An 18,372-nucleotide genomic window follows, 5' to 3' on the forward strand; every position below is an offset into this window, starting at 1 on the left:
TAACTAACTAACTAACTAACTAACTAACTAACTAACTAACTAACTAACTAACTAACTAACTAACTAACAATTCACCAAATAGGATTGTAAATAAAATGATTCCCATTCACTGCGCTGAAGTTTACCCAACTTCTGCTACTAGGAACCCCCCTGTAAACGTGAAGAGTCCATAACTCTAAGACGTCTGCATCAGCAGGACATGAAGCAGACAGGAAGAGCTGGTCAGGTATATTCGTGCTGTATGTGCGCAGACGCTGCAGCAGGAGGTGTGAGCCGCCATTGCTGCCGCTTCCACCATTTGCCACGAATCCTCACTCAACGGCTTAACAGCTGCCAATACACAGAGCAGGATCAGACGGCTGAGGGTCTATAAAGAGCCCCCCGCCATGGCCCGACGAGAAATCTCACACCTTTCCCCGCATTAGCCATGCAATCTGCTCTTTTGATGATCTACTTGAAGAGCTCAGGTACGAGCCATAGTAAAATACAGCAGTCCTCTTCATCTACTGCTCAGTGATCCAACAGCACAGATCCTTCACTAATGGCTTCAGAGAGCAAGAAAAGGAAGCTAACACTGATCCACAATATAAATCTTGAGGATAACTTATTGACTATTAAATGATTGGGAATTAAATTACAAGCAGGGAAATGCATATATTTAGGACTAGAAAAAATAAGTTTAACAAATAATAGAAATAAACTAAACACTTTAAATAACATTTTTGGGGGGTCAAAACATGACATATATGTACGTAGGCAGAATCTGCAGACAATTTTTGCATTTTCTGAGCAAAATTTTGTAAAAAAAAAAAAAAAAAAAAGTAAATAAAAAAAATAATAATTCATTCATTTTCTTTTCGGCTTAGTCCTTTTATTAATTTGGGGTCGCCACAGTGGAATGAATTGCCAACTTTTCCAGCATATGTTTTATGCAGCGGATGCATTATACAAACTATAGTTGTTGTGTTACATTAGCAACTGTTGAATCACCACCACAGATCAATTACTGTAGTTGTTGTGTTGCCATAGCAACTGTAGAATCATCACAACAGATCAGTTACTATATTTGTTGTGTTACCATAGCAACTGTAGAATCACCACAACAGATCCATTGCTATAGTTGCTGTGTTACCATAGCAACTGAACAATTACCACAGCAGATCGATTACCATAGTTGTGTTACCATAGCAACTGCAGAATAAAAACAGGTCAATTAATATAGTTGTTGTCACCATGACAACTGTAAAATCACCACAAAAGATCAACTACTATAGTTGTTGTGTTACCATAGGAACTGTAAAATCAGCACAACAGATCAGTTACTAAAGTTGCTGTTACCATAGCAACTGTAGAATCAGCACAACAGATCAGTTACTATAGTTGTTGCGTTACCATAGCAACTGTAAAATCAGCACAACAGATCAGTTACTATAGTTGTGTTACCATAGCAACTGTAGAATCAGCACAACAGATCAGTAACTATATCAGTTACTATAATTGTTGTGTTACCATAACAACTTTAGAATCAGCACAACAGATCAGTTACTATAGTTGTGTTACCATAGCAACTGTAGAATCATCACATCAGATCAATTACTATAGTTGTTGTGTTACCATAGCAACTGTAGAATCACCACAACAGATCAATTACTATAGTTGTTGTGTTACCATAGCAACTTTAGAATCAGCACAACAGATCAGTTACTATAGTTGTTGTGTTACCATAGCAACTTTAGAATCAGCACAACAGATCAGTTACTATAGTTGTGTTACCATAGCAACTGTAGAATCATCACATCAGATCAATTACTATAGTTGTTGTGTTACCATAGCAACTGTAGAATCACCACAACAGATCAATTACTATAGTTGTTGTGTTACCATAGCAACTGTAGAATCACCACAACAGATCAGTTACTATAGTTGTGTTACTATAGCAACTGTAGAATCACCACAACAGATCAATTACTATAGTTGTTGTCATCATAGCAACTGTAGAATCAGCACAACAGATGAATTCTAATTAAATCAAAGACACAGTAGAATGTACTCTATAACTACAGTATTTAGTGTTAGGGATGCTCTGCTTCACCGGTAAGGACACTCTCCTCTCAGTAAAGCGAAGTGACCAATGACCTTCAGATCCAGATCAAAGTTTATAAGACTTAAGGCCACAGACAGACAGGAGGTCAACAATCTCCTCTTCTCCCCCCTAAAGAAAGATCTAACACACATTTGTCCGCCATGTAAGAAAACAAACCCTCAGTTTAGTGTTGCTAACAAAGGGTCTTAAATGAGCCCCCGGCAGCACTTCATCAGAAACCTCTGGCAGCTGCTAATGGGGCTTTAATGTCCTGCTTCAGCTCGGAGGGTCTTCACACTGTCTTTAACACGGCCTGCTTAAAACACACGGGTGGTCTTCGGATTTCACATCATTCAGCTCATTACAAGACTTCATTTGTGTTTGTGTGTGTGTGTGTGTGTGTGTGTGTGTACCTTGATTCCTAACTTTCTGGGGATCAGATGTCCCCACAAGTAAAGAAATTCCAGTCATTTTTGTCTTGATGAGGAAAGTGGATCATGAATTACACAGAGTGAAGCATTTTGAAACTGTAAAAATGTTGACTGTTTTCTAGAGTTGGTTGGAATATATTATTTGTAGAGTATAAAAATCATTGTCTATATGAAGTCCCCAAAATGATAGCTGTACAAGTGTTTGTGTGTGTGTGTGTGTGTGTGTATATATCTACACTTTTAACAGCAGATGGCGCTCTAGAATACTTTTCATTTGCAAACAACGCTCTAGGCTAAGTTTTAACAGCAGATGGCGCTCAAGGTTAGTTTTCATTTGCAAACAACGCTTTAGGCTAGTTTTTAACTACCGATGCCGCTCTAGGCTAGTTTTTATAAACAGATGGTGCTCTAGCCTAGTTTTTAGCTGCAGACAGGGCTCTAGGCTAGTTTTGAAAAGCAGACGGTGTTCTAAGCTAGTTTTTAACAGCAGATGGCGCTCTGTGGCTAGTTTTCATTTGCAAACGATGCTCTAGGCCAGTTTGTAACAGCAGATGGCGCTCTAGGCTAGTTTTCATTTGCAAACGTCGCTCTAGGCTGGTTTTTAAAAGCAGATGGCGCTCTAGGCTAGTTTTTACTTGCAGATGGCGCTTTAGGCAAGTTTAATTTGCAAACAGTGCTCTAAGCTAGTTTTTAACAGCAGACATCGCTCTAGGCTAGTTCTTAACTGCACATGGCGTTCTAGGCTAGTTTTCATTTAAAACAATGCGCTAGGCTAATTCTTAACTGCAGATGGCGCTCTACGCTAGTTTTCATTTGCAAACGGCACTCTAGGCTTGTTTTCATCTTAAAAGTGCTCTATTCTAGTTTTTAAAAGTAGATGGCGCTCTAGGCTAGTTTTCATCTGAAAAGTGCTCTAGGCTAGTTTTTTAAAGCAGATGGTGCTCTAGGCTAGCTTTTATTTGCAAACGATGCTCTAGGCTACTTTTTTTAACAGCAGACGGCACTCAGACTGGTAAAGTGCTAAACAAAATAGCTTTTCTTGCGTTAAATATATTTACTAAATGAAAATCCCGCTCTCAATTAAACTGAGTTCTTCCAACAAGCTATTGTTGAAGAAGCTGAAGTCAAAAACTGTGTAACTTCACAATCCACACGTTACCTTTAATAACAATTAATGATATCAAAGATTACCTTAAACTGCAAAAACCAATCAAACACAAATGAGCAGGTAAAAATGTAAGTGTATTTTTGGTTTTGTGATATCATCAATGCAGCAAGTCAGAAATATGAATCTTCTCAGAAAAAAGCCTGAGGACAGTAATAATACCCCATAAATCTCCACAGAAAAGCTCCATGTCTGCGGACCAGAGCACTGATCCAGCGCCGTCTTACATTCTCAACACAAGCATAGAGACAGCGTACAAAAGACCACGACCCACAAAATATTACTTTACAAAGAGGAAAAAAATAGAAACATCTCTTCATCTGTTTTCAGGTAGTTTTGGTCACACACACGTGCTCATTGCATCCCTTCAAAAGTCTTTTCTTCCAATATTGAAAAACTCCAAAAATACTGCAAACTATTTCTCCATCTACGAGTAGAAAATGCTCTGTAAAAAACATTCCTCCTTCTAAATCAGAACTGGACAATATCATCATCAAAAAAAAAAAAAAAAAAAAGCCAGATCTGGTAGTAAACGCCACCAGCACCAGCCATGAGCGACGTGAACACACACACAGAAAGTCATTTACTTCAAAATAATGCTCCAAAATACAGTTACAAGTGCTAATCCAACGACATGGTTAAAGGGAGAGTTCACCTCCAACTTATGTGTTTACGTCTCTTTAGTTTCACCATAAGCTCTGTTCGCATAAAGATTATGCTCTTTGTGTCCAAACAATAAAAATAAGTGGCTTTAAAAAAAGAAACACGCACCAAAAAAAGCTGTACGAATGACTTGTGCCCTATGTTAAAAAGTTTTATATCTATTTGGTACATCACAAATACAGCTGTGGTGAAAAATTGCTTGAGAAATCGATTCTCATGCATCGCTATTTTTAGAAGATGGCGCTCTAGACTAGTTTTTAGATGCTGCTCAAGGCTAGTTTTCAACAGCAGACGACGCACAAGGTGAGTTTTCAAAAACAGATGGTGCTCTAGGTGAGTTTTCAACAACAGATGGCACTCTAGCCTACTTTTTAACAGCAGACAGCACTCTAGTTGAGTTTTCAACAACAGATGGCGCTCTAGGTGAGTTTTTAGATGGCGCTCTAGGCTAGTTTTCAACAGCAGACGACACTCTAGGTGAGTTTTCAACAGCAGACAGCGCTCTAGCCTAGTTTTTAACAGCAGGCGGTGCTCGAGGGGAGTTTTCAACAACAGATGGCGCTCTAGGCTCGTTTCTTTAAACAATGGACATCGCTCTTGGCTAATTTTCAACAGTAGATGCCGCTCTAGGCTAGTTTTTTAACAATTAACAGCTTTCTGGACTAGTTGTAACAGCAGATGATGATGCTCTAGGCTAATTTTCAATAACAGATAGCGCTCTAGGCTCGTTTTCAACAGAAGGTGCAGCACTAGGCTAGTTTTTTAACAAATAATAGCTCTCTAGGCTAGTTTTCAACAACAGATAGCGCTCTAGGTTAGTTTTTTTAAACAATGGACATCGCTCTAGGCTAGTTTTTTAACAATTAACAGCTTTCTGGACTAGTTGTAACAGCAGATGATGATGCTCTAGGCTAGTTTTCAATAACAGATAGGACTCTAGGCTAGTTTTTTTAAACAATGGACATCGCTCTTGGCTAGTTTTTAACAGCAGATGGCGCTCTAGGCTAGTTTTTAACAATTAATAGCTCTCTAGACTAGTTTGAACAGCAGATGATGATGCTCTAGGGTAGTTTTTAACAACAGATGGCACTCTAGGCTAGTTTTCAACAGAAGGTGCAGCACTAGGCTAGTTTTTTAACAAATAATAGCTCTCTAGGCTAGTTTTCAACAACAGATAGCGCTCTAGGTTAGTTTTTTTAAACAATGAACATTGCTCTAGGCTAGTTTTCAACAACAGATGGCACTAGGCAAGTTTTTAACACCAGATGGCACACTAGGCTAGTCTTTTTAAACAACTGACATTGCTCTTGGCTAGTTTTCAACAGTAGATGGTGCTCTAGGGCTAGTTTTCAACAGCAGATGGTGCTCTAAGCTAGTTTTCAACAGAAGGTGGAGCTCTAGCTAGTTTTTTAACAATTAACAGCACTCTAAATTAACAGCAGATCGCGATCTTGGCTAGTTTTAACATCAGACGGTGCTCTAGGCTACTTTTTAACAACAGATGGCACTCTAGGCTAATTTTTATTACTAGATGGTGCTCTAGGCCAGTTTTTAACAGCAGACGGATAGGCGCTCAAGGATATTTTATAACAGCAGACGGGGCTCTAGGCTAGTTTTTAACATCAGATGATGCTCTGGGATAGTTTTTAACAGCAGATGGCACTTTACAGCTGTTCTTAATAGCAGATGGCGCTCTAGGCTAGTTTTTAATAGCAGATATCGCTCTAGGAGAGTTTTTAATAAAAGACGGCACTTTAGGCAAATTTCTAATAGTAGATAGTGCTCTCGGCTATTTTTTAACAGCAGACAGCGCTTTAGATTTGTTTTAAAAATCACTCTAGGCTAATTTTTAACAGCAGATTGAGCTCTAAGCTAGCTTTTAACAGCGGACAGTGATCCACACTTAAATGTTTATGCAGACAAGTGCTTGTGCATTCAGCCGAGTACTGCAAGTTGGCTTGCATGTCATGAGATTAATGTAAACACTCTTATAATTCACTTAAACCGTTCCTAAATTTCTTAATTTATATTATAGGCTTGAGTGGTATTTGTAAGGAATTGGATGCAAGCAGAGTATGGCTGTTAGTAAAGCACACATCGCCACCTGCTGTTAAAAATACATTCTAAAAATTGCAGAATTGATTTTCTGAATGATTTTTCACCACAGCTCTAATCAAAAAAGCCCGTTACTGACTGAAAATACAGTGTGAAGTCCAGATTCAAGAGTACACAAACATACGTGAGAGTTTTAAATAAGGGCTAAGAACAAGAATGTACATAAGTAAACTTAAATTACGCAAATTTCAGCCTATTTCTTGGTATTTTAAATGTGATTTAGTAATATCGCTCTACGAAAAAGAGCAGCAAGAACATTCTGCTAAATTTGTTCTTTATTGTATGTTCGGTAGGATGAATAACGTATGGTTTGAAAGTGTAATTATTTTGGGGTGAACTTTCCATTTAACCATTTTTAATTATATATATATATATATATATATATATATATATATATATATATATATATATATATATATATATATATTTTTTTTTAGAAGCAAAAAAAATAAAGGATCAGCACCATTTTTAGGTTTGTTTGACTCATTTAAATGGCTGTGATGCCAGAAAATACATCCAAATATTTTGGCAAAATCTGTGAAAAAATATGTCAAAATAAAAATAACAAACTCTACAGTAATAGTAGTAATTTGAAGGACATTCATATTTGAAGTATGATATGAATAATAGACGTTTTCAGTGCTGGTGATGAGGCTGGCACCATTTACCCTTTCAGCCGCTGCTGTTTACCATCCTCAAAAGGAAATGTAATATAATTACAAAGGAAAAAAAAACATGAAATCAGGTCAAAAATGTGAGACACTACCAGTAATATAAAACAAAATAGAACTTTTTTTGTAGCTTACAAACTCAAATCAGGTCTTTGAAACTTTTACAACCAAACAGATCACCAATATAGCAATCTAGAATAATAATAACAACGACGACAATCAAAAAATATAAGTTGAACTCTGAAGTGGTGCTGAAGGATTATCAATTTGTGGAATTATTCCCCTTGTAAAAAGCGGACAGCATAGACGAGCGATTGAATGGTGATTCTCCATGCGCTTTATGAAAACAGAAGCACACACGCACAAAAAACACCGAGAAAAAAACACGTCACTTCTGCATGCTGACATCCTCGGGGGGGAAACTCCACGATTGGCTGCAACTCGGTAGTGATATGAATCCTGTTTATTTTACACCAAACGTCCATTGCGATTTACTTCCTGTCAATTCTGTAAACAACAACATGATGGATTTAATGCCCAAGAAACTCTGAGGGAGTAAATTGCATTACACAAACCGCCGATATTACGCAATCCATCCTCAGTACTGAGAATCCAGCACGAACGTCTAAGAAATGGCACTTTTGCAGGATCGTACGCGACAAAAACAACGACACCAGTCCATGCTTATAGCAGCAGAGGAGCGGAAACAACAGGACAGCAGTGCCAGGGTAGGAAAAAAGCCCTTTTGCTGAAAATACCGTGCATATAGCAGGAGAAAACGCGCTATAGAAAAACCAACAGACGGACTGCAGCTACAACCTTTAGAAAAGCAGATTGCTGAAGTTCAGATGTCCATGTAGTCGTCTTCCTCGTCTGATTCACTCTCCAGGGACGACTCCTGACTGGACGTCTCCTGCACTTCTAGCGCAGGCTGAGCCAGGGTGTCCTTCTTCACATTAGCTGCCGACTGAGAGGACAGGATCACATTCTGATGGGGAATAAAACATCATTAGTAAGGCAGAAAAAAAAAAATTGAAATGCGGCTCTAAAAACAACAACAACAAATGAGGTATCATTGAATGTTCATGCTGTATTTTTCCCATATAATGTAAAGTCGACAATGACCAAAGGTCCCAAAAAGCATCATATACAGCTGAATCAGTAGCCCCTCCATATATTTATTTCCCCAATTTCTGTTTACCAGAATGAAGATTTTTTTTAACACATTTCTAAACATAATAGTTTGTTCTGTAGACAATTGAAAAGCAAATATTGCTGAATGTGGCTAATAATATTGACCTTTAAATGGTTTTAAAACAATTGAAATCAGCTTTTATTATAGCAAATACAGTGCATGTATATATATATATACACTTTATTAGGTACACCTGTCCAACTGCTCATTAACACAAATTTCTAATCAGCAACTCAATGCATTTAGGCATGTAAACATGATCAAGACGTTCTGCTGTAGTTCAAACTGAGCATCAGAATGGTGCAGAAAGGGGATTTAAGTGACTTTGAACGTGGCATGGTTGTTGGTGCCAGACGAGCTGGTCTGAGTATTCCAGAAACTGCTGATCTACTGGGATTTTCACGCACAACCATCTCTAGGGTTTACAGAGAATGGTCTGAAATAGAGAAAATATCCAGTGTGTGTCAGTTCTGTGGGCGCAAATGCCTTGTTGATGGTCAGAGGAGAATGGCCAGACTGGTTCCAGCTGATAGAAAGGCAACAATAACTCAAGTAAGCACTCGTTACAACCGAGCTCTGCAGAAGAGCATCTCTGAACACACAACACGGCCAACCTTGAGGCGGATGGGCTACAGCAGCAGAAGACCACACCGGGTGCCGCTCCTGTTAGCTAAGAACAGGAAACTGAGGCTACAATTCACACAGACTCACCAAAACTGGACAATAGACGATTGGAGAAACGTTGCCTGCTCTGATGAGTCTCCATTTCTGCTGACACATTCGCATGGTCGGGTCAGAATTTGCCGTCAACAACATGAAAGCATGGATTCATCCTGCCTTGTATCAACGGTTCAGGCTGGTGGCGGTGGTGTAATTTTGTGGGGGAGATTTTCTTGCCACACTTTGGGCACATTAGTACCAACTAGTGGTCCAACCCGGTACTAGTAAGCTGTACCTAATAAAGTGGCCGGTAAGTGTATACATAAAAACAATAGAACACTTAAATACTTTATTTACTGTTAAGTATCCAAAACCAAAAATACAAAATATATTCGATTTCATTGTGTCATCTGCTTTCCTAAAGAATTTAGGAATGAATGAAATATTCACACACACCTTAAGCTTCTGCTTGGTCTCCTCAGAGATGCTACCTTTGGGGGACAGCAGGGTGGGCGTGGGGGGCGTGACGGTGATCTCCGGGGGGAATTTGGTGACGGTGGAGGGAATCAGCAGTTTGGGCATGTTGGGTGGGATTCTGGAGCGGATGCGACTCGGATCGTTCTGCTTCGACTGCTCACTTTCTGCAGAAGTCATGCAAGAAATCAACATTATTATTATTATTATTATTCCTTTTAATTCCTTTTTATGGAAAGCATGAAAAAAACACAATAAAAACAAGTAATTCTACAATATTATTAGCATTTATTAGCATTAAGCATCTGACAAACCTTTAGTTGAAATTCCTGTTAATTTTTCTTCAATATATTCAATGCAAAAAACACTTTTCTCAGAGATTTAGTGTTGTTTCCAGTCCAAAATATTTTTTAAAACTCTTAAATCAAGACGTATTTTCTAGACAAGCAAAAACAATTGTCTTAAGTGAGTTTTACCTTTAAACAAGCAAAATAATCTGTCAATGGGGTAAGCAAAATAATCTTGTTTTTGCTTTGACATAAGATTATTCACCTTGAATTAAGACTCACCTAATTTTGACATATAATTACTAAATATGCTTGTCTAGGAAATGCTTTTTGATTGGAGAATTTTCAGATTTTTGAACTAGAAACAAGACAAAATTAGACAAAATTAGTTTACTTATTTCACTTAAGTAAACTTGGTTGAAAGTGGACAGGCTCAAAAGCGTCCATCCCTGTTTCCACCTGAGCGAGCGAGCAATCAAGCGAGTCACCTGTGCTGGAGTGTGTTGAGCAGGACGGGGGCTCGTGTGCGGCCCACTCATGTGTGTTGTGGATCTGAGAGACGGTGGCCATCTTCATCTGCTGACACAGGTGAGACTCCTGCTGACGGTACAGCAGACCCTCAGACACCGGCTCTTCTCTGTCCTCTGCACACACACACACACAGAAGAGACACAGGGTTAGATGTTGATGTATGAGAACAATATTAACTAGACAGTAAAGTTCGTCGAGACAAACTTTGAGGCTGGCTTGACAAAGCCTGTTGGTAATAGTTTATTTAGTTTAAAAACAGTTTGAAAAAGTATAAGTAGCATGTTATTAGCATGATTCTAGCATGAATTAGCATGATTTTAGCATGGATTAGCATGTTATTAGCATGAGTGTAGTACAAATTAGCATTTTATTAGCATGATTCTAGTATAAATTAGCATGTTATTAGCATGCTTCTAGCATGAATTAGCATGTTACTAGCATGATTCTAGAATAAATTAGCATGTCACTAGCATGATTCTAGTATGAATTAGCATGCTACTAGCATGATTCTAGTATGAATTAGCACGTTACTAGCATGATTCTAGCATGAATTAGCATGTTACTAGTATGATTCTAGCATGAATTAGCATGTTACTAACATAATTCTAGCATGCATTAGCATGTTACTAGCATGATTCTAGTATGAATTAGCCTGTTACTAGCATGATTCTAGTATGAATTAGCAGGTTATTAGCATGATTCTAGAATGAATTAGCATGATTCTAGTATGAATTAGCATGTTACTAGAAGGATTCTAGCATGAATTAGCATGTTACTCGCATGATTCTAACATGAATTAGCATGTTATTAGCATGATTATAGTATGAATTAGCATGTTACTAGCATGATTCTAGCGTGAATTAGCATGTTATTAGCATGATTATAGTATGAATTAGCATGTTACTAGCATGATTCTAGCGTGAATTAGCATGTTATTAGCATAATTCTAGCATGCATTAGCATGTTACTAGCATGATTCTAGTATGAATTAGCATGTTATTAGCATGATTGTAGTATGAATTAGCATGTTACTAGCATAATTTTAGTATGAATTAGCATGTCACATAGCATGCTTAGGTGGTTGCTAGGGTATTCTGAGTGGTTGCTAAGTCGTTGCTAGGCAGTTGCTAGGGTGTCCTGAGTGGTTGCTTTGTGGTTGCTAAGATGTTGCTAGGCGGTTGCTAGGGTGTTGCTATGGTGTTCTGAGTGGTTGCTAGGTGGTTGCCAAGGCATTGCTATGCGGTTGCTAGGGTGTTCTGAGTGGTTGCTAGGTTGTTGCTAGGCAGTTGCTAGGGTGCTCTGATTGGTTGCTATGTGGTTGCTAAGGTCTTGCTAGGCGGTTGCTAGGGTGTTCTGTGTGGTTGCTAAGATGTTGCTAGGTGGTTGCTAGGGTGTTCTGAATGGATGCTAGGTGGTTGCTAAGGTGTTGCTAGGGTGTTCTGAGAGGTTGTTAGGTGGTTGCTAAGGTGTTGCTAGGCGGTTGCTAGGGTGTTCTGAGTGGTTGGTAGGTGGTTGCTAAGGTGTTGCTAGGTGGTTGCTAAGGAGTCCTAAGTGGTTGCTAGGCAGTTTGCTAAGTGTTGCTAGGTGGTTGCTAGGGTATTCTGAGTGGTTGCTAAGGCGTTGCTAGGCGGTTGCTAGGGTGTCCTGAGTGGTTGCTAGGTGGTTGCTAAGGTGTTGCTAGGTGGTTGCTAGGGTGTCCTGAGTGGTTGCTAGGTGGTTGCTAAGGCGTTGCTAGGCAGTTGCTAGGGTGTTCTGAGTGGTTGCTAAGGTGTTGCTAGGCGGTTGCTAAGGTGTCCCAAGTGGTTGCTAGGTGGTTGCTAAGGTGTTGCTAGGGGGTTGCTAGGGTATTCTGAGTGGTTGCTAAGGCGTTGCTAGGCAGTTGCTTGGGTGTCCTGATTGGTCGCTAGGCCCTTACTAAGGCATTACTAGGCTGTTGCTAGGTGGTTGCTAGGGTAATTTGGGTGGTTGCTAGGCAGTTGCTAGGCAGTTGCTAGGGTACCCTGGGTGGTTACTAGGCAAGCCTCACATACATGCTTGATAAAACATTTATACTTAGTAAGCATTTCTAGCAAGTTACAGTACTTGGCTTATCAATATTAGCATGTAGCTAATCACTGCTAGCATGTGTAGCATATAGGAAGTTCCGTTTGCTAGCATGAGTCAAGCGAGCCAATCTCCAAGTCTCTACAATGTTCCGATGCTGGGATATAGCTGTTGATGAATGGTTGTTAGGGTACTCTGTTTTGTTGCTATGGGCGAGGTTACAGAGTGAACTTGAATGTGGTTGGCTGTCTAAGTCAAATGAACCAACCCCCATGTCTCTATGACACTGCTATGCAAAGATATGCATCTTGGTCTATTTTAATGGAAGTCTATGGAATCAATTTGGGGGCGTGGCTTGTGAGCTTCATTATCATATTGAGATGCTCATTGGTTGTCTGAGTCAGATAAGCCATCCCCCAAGCCAATAGGACACTGCTAAGCAAAGATATGCATGTAGGCCAGTTATTAACGTGAGTCTAGTATGAATTAGCATGTTACTAGCATGATTTTAGTACAAATTAGCATGTCATTAGCATGTTTCCAGTATGAGTTAGCATGTCATTAGCATGATTAGCATATGAGTAGCATGTTGCTAGCATGATTGGCATGTCATTAGCATGTTAGAATTATAAGCATTTAATAGCACAGCTAATTACAGTCTATAGGACAGTTACTAGGGTGCAGTATGTGGTAATTAGGGGTGTGGCTAGAAAGTTAAAAGGCCATCAGTGATTGGCTGCTGGCTAGACTGAGTTAAATGAGCTCAGCCATTAGTCTCTATGACAGTCTGATGCAGAGTTATGAGCTCACAAAGTTTGATCCCATGTAAAGTCAATGAGAGTCTTTTGTAATGGAAGTCTACGGGACAGTTGCTAGGGTGCAGTATGTGGTAGTTAGGGGTGTGGCTAGAAAGTTAAAAGCTCATCAGTTATTGGCAGTTTGGTAGTCTGAGTTAAATGAGCTCAGCCATTAGTCTGTATGACAGTCTGATGCAGAGTTATGAGCTCACAAAGTTTGATCCCATGTTAAGTCAATGAGAGGCTTTTGAATGGAAGTCTATGGGACAGTTGCTAAGGTGCAGTATGTGGTAGTTAGGGGAGTGGCTAGAAAGTTAAAAGCTCATCAGTTATTGGTAGTTTGGTAGTCTGAGTTAAATGAGCTCAGCCATTAGTCTGTAAGACAGTCTGATGCAGAGTTATGAGCTCACAAAGTTTGATCCCATGTTAAGTCAATGAGAGTCTTTTGAATGGAAGTCTATGGGACAGTTTCTAGGGTCCAAAAGTGGTTGCTAGGGCGTGGCTAGAAAGTTTAAAAGTCATCAGTTATTGGCAGTTTGATATTATGAGTTAAATGAGTCCAGTTAGAGTTCTGTGCGACAGTCTGACGCAAAGTTACGAGGTCACAAAGTTTGGTCCAATGTTAAGTCTATGGGATTTTTCCGACAGTCCCGGGACGTTTTTCGGAAAACCGAAAGTCGGATCAGTCTGAGTAGATATAGCAACCCGAGTCAGAATAGTTCGGAGGTCTGGTGTGAGTTTGGTGGTAATAGCTTGAAAGCTCTAGGAGGAGATGCGTTTTGTTTTTTAGTCTCAGAAGAAGAAGAATAATAAGTTTATATAGAATATCAGTAGTCTGGCTTTGACAAGCCAGCCTAATAATGGGCCTTAATAACATTATTAATTTATCAATAATGTCCTCTGACATATATGCAAATGAGCAGAATGAAGTTGACTAGATTTAATAAAACAGAAGTTGCTGAATTTCAAGGACTGCTCTGACAGATACAAACGGGATTGTGGTGTAGTGCACGTACTTTCACTGGCTTCTCAAGGACACACACAAACACATATACATACACACTTAACACAATCATGTACTTGTGTACTTCATCCTTGTTTCCTTAGCAACTGAGCATGAAGCACTGAACACATCAGTCTAAATGAGACGCAGCGAATGAACACACATTCATTCTGTGTCTGTGTGTGTGTGTTTTCAGAAGAACATGATGCGAGACCCCAGAGAAACATTTGGATTTATGAGAAATAAACTTGTCCTGAAGTCATACGCTGCATGTCAATGCCAGACAGGATGTGGTTCTACAAAGTGTAAATCTCAAACTCTGTAATTTCCTGAACAAGCGCTCCCTCTTCTGGCCACATGTGGAAACTGTCAACAGCAACACCAACCAGAAAACAAGTTTTCGGTTTAATGGACTATTTGTATTCATATTTTTATTATTCTTATGTATTTTGATTTTATATATTTAAATGAATGACAAAGCGCTTAATTTAACGTGTGACTAATGATACTTATTATCAATATTAATATTATTATTATAAATTGGGACTACAACAAATGTTATATTTGTATATTTATTATTATCATTATTATCATTACTATTGTTATTTTTATCATAAATTGGGACTACAACAAATGTTGTTTGTAATTGTTTGTTTGTAATGTAATTTATTATTATTATTATTATTATTTTCATCATTATCATCATCATCATCATCATCATCATTATTGCTATTATTATTATTAGTAGTAGTATTATTATTTTTTATTATCATTATTATTTTCATTATGTATTGGGACTACAACAAATGTTATATTTGTATATTTGTTATTATTATAATTATCATTAAAATTATTATTATTATCATTACAAGTTAGGACAACAACAAATGTTATATTTGTATTTGTTATTTATTATTATTATTGTTATTATTATTATTATAAATTGGGACTAAAACAAATGTTATATTTGTCTATGTAATTTATTATTATTATTATTATCATCAATATTATTATTTTATTACTATTATTTTAATTATAAGTTGGAACTGCAACAAATGTTATATTTGTCTATGTAATTTATTATTATTATTATTATTAATATTATCATTATTTATATTATTATTTTCATTATGAATTGGGACTACAACAAGTGTTATTGTTGTATATTTATCATTAATATTAGAATAAAAATAACGATGATGATGATTATTATTAATATTATTATTATAACTACTATAAATTGGGACTACAACAAATGTTATATTTATTGAAATATAATTTCATATTATTTCTATTTAATAATTTTTTATTAATTTTCCGGCCTCATACTTTCAGTCTTCAGGGTCACATGATCTTTCAGAAGGCATTCTAATATGATGTCATAAGTCCTACATAATTTTGTGGAACATGTGGAAAAAAATGTTTACATAAACCATGCTGAGTGTCATATTCAGAACATTATTTATTATTAAATATATATAAATAAAAATATAAAACCTATCCATCTTTTTCTCAATGTGCCTAAAATTGAATGTTTAATTTATAGTTTGAACCATTGGTTCGAGGCACTTCTATCATAAAAAAAACCTAATAATGTTAATTAACATGGTTCTTTGTGCTTTATTCTTATCTGTCATGAAAATAATATTAGGTGGCATGGTGGCTCAGGGGTTAGCACTGTCGCCTCACAGGAAGAAAGTCGCTGGTTTGAGTCCCGGCTGGGTCAGCTGGCATTTCTGTGTGGAGTTTGCATGTTCTCTCCATGTTGGTGTTGGTTTTGATCCTAATTGCGGTGTTTTGTTGACTGTAACTTTAAATTCAAATGAGATGGTGCTCTTCAAAAGAGGGCGGAGCTACATGATACATAATGGCATATTCAACAACTGTCACAGGATAAAGGACTATACCTGTGTGGGGCAGGAAGGCCATGCTTGCGATTGGCTGGCTGGTGGTCTTGCGTTGCTGTGATTGGTCGGTCTGGCAGTAGATCTGCGCTGGTGTGCTGTGTGTCTGCGTCTGTATGAGCAGCGGTCGAGGGGTCTTGCTCAGCCTGGCCTCTGCGTCCTGCACCGACGCTGGGTGTGTGTGTGTGTGGAGGCACGGCGTGGAGAACGATGCTGGGAAGAAGATGTCTCGCTGCTCTTTTGTAAACTTGGGAGTGCTGGGCGCTTCACTGGAGCTCTGCGGGACAGAAAAACAACAGCACAATAAGCTGATGTCATCTCTTTCACAACTTAAAGGGACAGTACACCCATAAATCACACTTGACTTGTTCCAAAACCACACAAGACAAAACAAGAGATCTTGAAGAATGCTAAACTTCCATTGACTATATGTTCTCCTCCTATGGAAGTCAATGTTTTTTCAGCTTTCTTTAAGATTTCTTTTGTGTTCGACAGAAGAAAGAAACTTGTAAAGGTTTATAATAGGGCTGAACAATATATCATTTGAGCATTGAGACTGCAGTTTATATGTGCATTAAACAACATTAGGCATTCGTTTAAGGAAGTAAGCTTTGAATTACATTTGAGCCTTTTTTTAATCAGTTATCTACGTATTTGCATTGTGTTAAGTGTTTAAAGTTAAATGTAACTGATGTTTAGGAATAATTAAAAAATTTAAAGGCGCAGTGAGTAATTTTCCCCACTAGAGGGCTTGAATTAACAACAAACAAAGGCATAGGTCAATATCGCAATGTATTTATCCACAATAGTCACATCGCAAAATTGTATTAGATTCAAAGCTACATACAGTTGAAGTCAGAATTATTCACCCCCTTTTGTTTTTGTTTTTTCTTTTTTTAATTTTTCCCAAATGATGTTTAACAGAGCAAGGAAATTTTGACAGTGTGTCTGATAATATTTTTTCTTCTGGAGAAAGTCTGATTTGTTTTATTTCGGCTAGAATGAAAGCAGTTTTTAATTTTTTTTAAAAACAATTTTGGGACAAAAATCAATAGCCCCTTTAAGCTATTTTTTTTCGATAGTCTACAGAACAAACCATCGTTATACAATAACTTGCCTAATTACCCTAACCTGCCTAGTTCACCTTATTAACCCAGTTAAGTCTTTAAATGTCACTTTAAGCTGTATAGAAGTGTCTTGAAAAATATCAAGTAAAATATTATTTACTGTCAGGGCCGGAGTGGGACTCCTTTTCAGCCCTGGAGTTTCAAGCCTTGGACCTCCCCATCTCAGTTCACGACTGACTATTAAAATAAGGTCATTTCCAATTCAGTTTCTAAGGACACTTTCACGTCATCTTTCAAGAAAACAGCTGCTTTAGAACTTCAAATTTCCAACAACCCTAACAGTATTATATGTCTTAACAATAAAAAATGAAGAAAAAAAAATAATAATAATTTTTCAGATGAGGTTCGAACACGGGTCGGCCGTGTCATATTTTAACGTGCTGACCACTGGACCACAGTGGTGCTGTTGAAATTATGTGGCTGGAATGAAAAACAAATATGGCACTATGACCTGCAAGACTTTTACTGATGGCTTAATCTTTTTCTCTCCTTTTTAAATTTCTGATCAAGTTATGTCAGATTTATTAATGTAGTGAATCATCTGATTTTCATTGAGCAGGTGTATTATTAATCAAAATTAATTATTCGAATTCACTAAGGTGCCGCTTTTTAGAGTCGAATGATGATAGTTACATCATTAATAATTTGCAGGCTGCATTTTGTTTACGGGGCTGCGAGAAAAAAAATAAAAAGAGCGGAGCTGCGGCAAAATAATGAATAAAAAGAGTGAGGCTATGGTCAAATAAATAAATAAATGAAAAAAAGTGCAACTGCTGAGAATGCAAGCAGCTAGGGACACCAGCCCTCGTGGCCAAAAAACGGACCGGCCCACCGGGAATTCTCCCGGTTCTCCCGATTAGCCAATCCGGGCCTGTTTACTGTCATCATGACAAAGATAAAATAAATCAGTTATTAGAAAATAGTTATTAAAACTGATATGCTTAGAATATAGTTCTATAGTTATAGTTTATAATAAACAGGGGGGCTAATAAGTCAGGGGGGCTAATAATTCTGACTTCAACTGTATATTATAAAATATTATATATATTTCAATTATTTATACAATGATGACTATGTTATTTTACATTTAATTGTTCAATTTCTGTACATGAATACTACTCGTCTCCCTGTTTGACTTTTTATTTATAATTTTTGATCCGTCGTAATTAGATATGTTTGTAATTCATTATGTTTTATATAATGAATTACTTGATCTTCGATTA

At 37.7% G+C, this 18,372-nt stretch overlaps 1 protein-coding gene across 8 annotated transcripts in view; it reads right to left on the reverse strand.

Moving 5' to 3' along the window:
* Positions 1 to 6,922: 6,922 nt before the first annotated feature.
* The window catches only part of cabin1 (calcineurin binding protein 1), a 155,250-nt gene continuing 143,800 nt past the window's right edge, over positions 6,923 to 18,372 (reverse strand). For all 8 annotated transcript variants that reach the window (XM_073911254.1, XM_073911252.1, XM_073911250.1 and 5 more), the window contains 4 exons: positions 16,026 to 16,299; positions 10,233 to 10,388; positions 9,440 to 9,624; positions 6,923 to 8,116 (listed from right to left, as the gene is read on the reverse strand). In XM_073911254.1, coding sequence (XP_073767355.1) covers positions 7,973 to 8,116; positions 9,440 to 9,624; positions 10,233 to 10,388; positions 16,026 to 16,299 — 759 coding nt within the window. In that variant the 3' untranslated portion in view covers positions 6,923 to 7,972. The remainder of the gene's footprint in view (positions 8,117 to 9,439; positions 9,625 to 10,232; positions 10,389 to 16,025; positions 16,300 to 18,372) is intronic.

The sequence above is a fragment of the Danio rerio genome, chromosome 8, assembly GCF_049306965.1.
Source record: "Danio rerio strain Tuebingen ecotype United States chromosome 8, GRCz12tu, whole genome shotgun sequence".
Lineage (NCBI taxonomy): Eukaryota > Metazoa > Chordata > Actinopteri > Cypriniformes > Danionidae > Danio > Danio rerio.